We start from the raw sequence: 6,001 nt of genomic DNA, 5'->3' as shown, positions 1-6,001 counted from the left end.
CTGGTACTTTTTTATTATTAGGTATCAGTTTTTACCACAAGATGGCAGTATAGTGAAAGTACCTGTGGGTCCATAAACTCCATGTTTTAAAACCACTGGTGCTCAAAGCAATGGCACCAACCTATAGGTTTTATAAAAGGTGTTTTTTTTTTATCAAACTCGGGGGATGATTTATACTTAATTAGATGCCAAACGTTGTAGATTTTTACAATTGATGTTTTCACTGATTCACAGTGGTTTTCCATTTTATTCTGATCAGGTGATTAAATCATGTTTCACTTTATGATCATTTTTAGACCCAAGTTTCACTCACCATTTAGATATTAAAGGAAAAAACACACATATGGCAACAAGGCTTGAGTTCTTTTTAAATAAGCTGTTTTATTAGCTGTGGAAATAATGACTTTGGTCTGTCTGGTTGAATGAAGATAATTAGTTATCTTGCCTGATCTATCAGGCCTGTCTCCTACCCGCAAGTATCACTAATGGGTTTTAATTCATACCTCTCCTTCCCTCCCACAGACAGAACCACTGGCAAAAAAATGACTGCAGAATGAGATATTCCTTTCATTTAATGTCACATATGATGTAAGAGATAATTTGACACATCATATGACTTTCTCATTCTCTTTTGCACTCTGTGTTCCCTAAGTAATAATGATCTGCTAAAAGATGTTTGTCTCAGTGTTATTGCACTGTCCTGTTTGTTTCATTAATGTTTTTTTTTTTCTGATGGGGGCTTTATCCTGAGAGAGGAGAGTGGATGACACACACCACATTCTGTGGCTTTCCAAAACCACTCATCTGTCCATTAGATTTGTGTTTTTTTCATCAGGGCTGCAGCTGCTGATGCCCTTATGATGAGGCTGGATCACCCCTGCATTATTTCTTCTATAGAAAAGAGTGCACTTTCCTTGAGACTGAATCATCAACAATACCCTAAAATCTATTCATGCATCTAAAGCTCCTTTTTTTTTTACTCATGTGCACTTCTGAGGGTTGCACAATAGGACATGTTTTCTGTCTTCCTGGAAAGCTGGGTATAGACTGTCCTTCAACCCAGTGAAAGTGCTTGTTACACAAACAAAAATTATGCACATTTTTAAATAAATTATAAAATTCAGAGATTAAAAAGGGTGGCAGAAATATACACAGATGTGTTTAATATTATATATCACAACCCTTTCATCCACTTTCAAATGTATTTCCTGACCTTTTGGAGGGGGAATACCTGGTGTGGAACCTTGCCTATTTAATGCTGTGCATAAATTTATTATACTACCCCAATCTGAAAGAACAGCAAATGTGTCTCATCTAACAATATTCCTAATTATTTGATGTATAAGTACTTGTAATTAGTAAATCTTAACACCGTTATTCTTCATTCAAATAGCTGTTTTTACTCATTTGAGCTTTTATTTAGCACAAAGTTGTCTTTTTAAACCTCAGCACTTTGTGTTCCGTTCTTTTTGCTTTATCCCTCAGTGTCATCATAATAATTAAAACAACAAATCCCTGATTGACTTTGTGATTTGGAGCATGGTTGGTCGCCTTGTTCAAAGCTCAGTGGTATGTCTTCCAGTCTGCACACCAGGCTTTATTGACCTTTCATAGCAAGCAGGCGGCTGCTGCTAATTGTTTACCACCACATCCTGTTTCTTTGCTGCTTAGTCTGAGGATACTTACCTACATTTGTTTGGTTTTTGATGTGGTGGTGATTGTAACATCATCTGGGTTTAAATGTATTTATACAAGCAATGCACGTTTACTTTACTACTGATTTTAATATTTATTGTATCATTGTAAAATCCACACATGAAGCACTTATATATCAGGATGAGTTCATACAATAAAAGAACACACAATCCCTGTTATTAGAGGACTCCTATTAGCAATTAAATAAACAAATATTTTATCCAGCTGGATTGTGACGTCAGTCTACTACGACTCAAGGTTTCAGACACCTTTTTTGGTAAGCCTCTTTCCTAAGAGCAGCTACCTGATCAGCAGCGCACTCTGCGCTCTCCTTGCGCCAGGAATAGTTCCGTTATCACAACACATTACCGGGCTTACGGTGACAGACCCAGCCTTGATCGGGTCGCCCGCTCAGAATGGCGTAACTTTGTTTAAACCGTAGTGGGATGTTTTTTGTGAGATCAACTTGAATTTACGCACGAAACTTGGATCCTTAATGATTTAGTTCTCGACTGTTCACTTTTATTTTGACTGTTCTCATCACCTGGCCGATATGTTTTCACGGTTGTGCGGCTTGTTCTGTTTTTGTGCTTTGGCTTTTTGTCAAGCACCCAGCACCCAGTCGGACGATGGGAAGCGATACATCTGCCGGACAATACCGCTCAGCGGTGATGCCAGTTGCCCTGTGACATTGTTACCCGAGTTAAACGCCGGAGGACAGGAAGAGGAGCTCAGAAACACTGTCATGCAGCTCCGAGAGACAATTTTACAGCAGAAAGAAACAATTTCCAAACAAGTGGGCACCATCAACGAGCTAACCACCAAGCTGTCCCTGTGCGCCTCAACCAGCGACGACAGGAAGTTCGACAAATGGGGCAAAGAAAAGCAAAATACAATGGGAGATGTTCCCAGAGATCCTAATGACACCATTGACAGTCTGGGGAAAACCATGCAGGGACTCAAAGACCGGCTGGAAAATCTGGAGGTAAGATGCCATCAATTACGCAGAGCAGCGCTGTGCCAAACCACGCGTAAAACCAGCGTTTGGCAAATTACCATTGATTCAGGGCTTGATCAGCAGGAGTCCAGCACTACTGAGAAACATTACGAAATGTATCGATTTGTCAGTGGAAAGAATTTAATTGGCTAAAGGGCAAATCTGAAACATACACATTAGGAAGATGTGATGAATGTGATGTGTTTGTGCGTTCAAAATTCTCCCAAACCAACACAATTACCCAAACATTAACAAGGTGAGAGTGTAAGGAAAAGAAAATTCAACAACAAACATTATTACCAGAATGTATGCATATGTGCTTATCTAGCTACCACAGCTGATTTAACTGTGATGTGAGGCATCACTTAGCTCTCAGGGGGTTCAGTGTCCCTGGCTATTTCTGTGCACTTCCATCTCATGATCTCCTGTCCATCCTTCCTTAGCAACAGCAAATGAGGGCCAACATATCCGGTGCCTCATTCCCTACAGAGCTCCGCGACTTGCTACAGCGTCGTCTGGAGGAGCTGGAGAAACAGCTGCTGAAGAAAGTCAACAACTTGGAGGAGGAGAAGAGCATGCTGTCCAACGCCACCGCTGCCTACAGGTTGAAGACAGAGAGCACTCTGAACGCTTTGGTGGAGAGGATTAGTGAGCTGGAGAAAGGTATACAGACAAATACTGGCTTAATATCTGTACACCTGTCAGTAAGGCTGACTGCTTGTATTAAACACAATGGGAGATGAGACTGGTTGTTACCTTCCACCTCTCCCACTCTGCTTATAACTCTCTCTCGTTTCTGCCTGTCTCATTACAGGAGGAGGAGACTTTAAGTCCCCAGAGCAGTTCAAGCTGTCCCTCCCTCAGAGGACCAACTATTTGTACGGCCGCATCACCAAGACCTTGCCAGAGATGTACGCCTTCACTCTTTGCATGTGGATCAAGTCTAGTGCCATTCCCGGCATAGGGACGCCCTTCTCTTATGGCGTCCCAGGGCAGGCAAATGAAATAGTCCTGATTGAATGGGGCAATAACCCAATTGAGCTACTTATTAATGACAAGGCAAGCCACCAGACTGTTATTTGATAATAAAAAAAACAGTTTCCTAAAAAATGACATAAATGCCAAAGACACAATGTCTTTTTGTAGGTGGCCCGGCTACCCCTGGAGGTACGTGATGGTCGATGGCACCACATCTGCGTCTCCTGGACTACACGGGATGGCCAGTGGGAGGCTTTTCAAGATGGAGAGAAACTTGGAACTGGTGACAACCTGGCAGCATGGCACCCCATCAAACCTGGAGGAGTCATCATCCTGGGGCAGGAGCAGGTACAGATGCACAATAAAATGTACAGTGACTCTCTGTATTTTTAGTCATTTCTCTCAAGGAAGTATGACATTTTGAATTGAATTACATTGCCATGGCCTTTTTTGCTTCATAAAGCATCAGAACACTAGCAGTGTGCTATTACTAGGCTGTCCAAGGCAACATATTGACATTATTACAAGCCAGACACTTTAAAAGGGTAATGTCAAGTAGTTCTACTAATAAGCAGTGCTATTTATGAGGTGTCTGTGCAAAGTGCAGTAGGAAACAAGAAAATCAACCAGACCCAGGAGGAGAAATGAGATGGTGGCAGGTTATAATGACAAAGCAATCAACAGCAGTAAAGCTGTTTCTGCCTACATAAGCGAAACCCCCCAGAGAATACTAAGGTATGTGTCTAATAATGTGAGGCCAGGGTAACACATGCAGGTTTCTGTTTCCACTGAGTGCCTCCTATGTTTTAGAAATATAATTACATTAGATGTTGTTGTGGTTGTTTGGATTTACATCTTGCTGTTTATGGCCCTTTTAGGATGTGGTAGGCGGGCGCTTCGATGCTGGACAGGCATTTGTGGGAGAGCTGAGTCAGGTAAACATTTGGGACCGTGTTCTGAAGCCAGCCGAGATCCAATCCATGGCCAACTGCAGTACCTACATCGCTGGGAATGTGATCCCCTGGTTAGCAAGCAATGTTGAGGTTTTCGGGCGGGGAGCTCTCAAACGGCCCTTGGAGATGTGTCAGGAGCGTCTGCCCAACACTTAAATTTTGTCTGGCTGCATCCAGCAAGCATTTTAAGGCAATTAATGGACTTTGTTTTATAGGTGGAAGTATACAAGTGTTGTTTCATCTGCTTTGCAGACATTGCAGTTCTAACATGTTCACAGATATATATGTAGCAGTGAATGTAGAAACACACCAAAGTGCAAACTGGAGGTTTTGTTTGTAGTGCATCCCGACCAACATTTCTTTCTGTACCTTGATTATGTTCTTTACTCCCCTGCAGGTTTTAGTGCTAAGACATAACGTTAACTCCCCCACCACCGCCTCCCACACACTCCTCCCTTCACACTCAAAAGCTCTGATGCCCTGGAAATCCACTCTAGTCCGATACAGATGGACACCTGTACTACAACAAATGCATTTAGGCCCAGACTGACATTGTGGTTGACATGTGAGGCAGCATTGCGTGCTGGGTAGGAGTGAGTAGCAGGAAAGATTAAAGGTCTGGCTAATGTTACTAGGGAATGGGCTTAGAGCCAGCATCAATCACACCTCTGATCCTGACATGTTCAGTCATTTTAAGGTGAACGTAAGCAGGAAAATACTCTGTAAGAAGTACATATGTTTAGAAGTCCTGTTGTTTTACAGTGTGCACAGTGATACGAGCCTGTCACAGTGCTTTCTTTTTGGCCTTTTCCATTTGAACAAACCCCTGTTTAAATGGTGAATCATGTTGAAAATATATTCATAGCTTCAACGTTGTGATATATTTTTATTCATGGTTTGTTAGAATCAGTCATTCAGAAAATATAACATAGACCTACACCGTCAAACATGACCATATGTGTGCATTAATTTTTGTATGTGTAGGTTTTAACTTAGAGTGAAGGACTGTTGTGTTGTTGTCGACTCCGTTGTCTATCTTGTCCTGTGGCCTTGTTATTAATATGTATGTGCCTTTCATTGCTTTGCCAATAAATAAATTAAAATGTGATAAATAAAGACAACAACTGCTGCAAAAAGGATTTACTAATGTCTGTTTGTTGTATCTGCCAGCTTGACTGACAGGCTCCTGTGAAATACCTCAGGGTCATCTAAGATCATTTTGTTAATCTCTGCTACTTTGTTTAAGCATATGGCAGTTTAAAATCGCCATGTCTCCTGCAGAGGTATTCTGTCAAGCTGTGTAAGTCTCCACATGGGTGACATGGGCAGTTAATGACACAGACTGAGCAGGATCTTCAGACTCAGGTGGCTTGTGGTC

General features: G+C 41.7%; 1 protein-coding gene across 1 annotated transcript; it reads left to right on the top strand.

The window, feature by feature from the left end:
- The first annotated feature begins 2,039 nt into the window (after positions 1 to 2,039).
- On the top strand, positions 2,040 to 5,416 carry nptx2b (neuronal pentraxin IIb). The gene is made up of 5 exons (XM_028431262.1): positions 2,040 to 2,680; positions 3,136 to 3,355; positions 3,507 to 3,751; positions 3,839 to 4,018; positions 4,549 to 5,416. Exons 1-5 carry the CDS (start codon positions 2,249 to 2,251, stop codon positions 4,777 to 4,779), a joined length of 1,308 nt encoding a protein of 435 aa, XP_028287063.1. The 5' UTR covers positions 2,040 to 2,248; the 3' UTR covers positions 4,780 to 5,416.
- Positions 5,417 to 6,001: the final 585 nt, after the last annotated feature.

The sequence above is a fragment of the Parambassis ranga genome, chromosome 19, assembly GCF_900634625.1.
Source record: "Parambassis ranga chromosome 19, fParRan2.1, whole genome shotgun sequence".
NCBI classification, from domain to species: Eukaryota; Metazoa; Chordata; class Actinopteri; family Ambassidae; genus Parambassis; species Parambassis ranga.
Note: the sequence above shows the minus strand (reverse complement) of the source record. Positions and strands in the feature narration are given on the sequence as shown.

Excerpts from the sequence above, each read along its gene's own strand:
- nptx2b (XM_028431262.1), top strand. The coding sequence starts at position 2,249 with ATGTTTTCACGGTTGTGCGGCTTGTTCTGTTTTTGTGCTTTGGCTTTT. Across the intron at positions 3,356-3,506 it reads GATTAGTGAGCTGGAGAAAG|GAGGAGGAGACTTTAAGTCC; the intron begins GTATACAGACAA and ends GTCTCATTACAG. Across the intron at positions 4,019-4,548 it reads TCATCCTGGGGCAGGAGCAG|GATGTGGTAGGCGGGCGCTT; the intron begins GTACAGATGCAC and ends TGGCCCTTTTAG.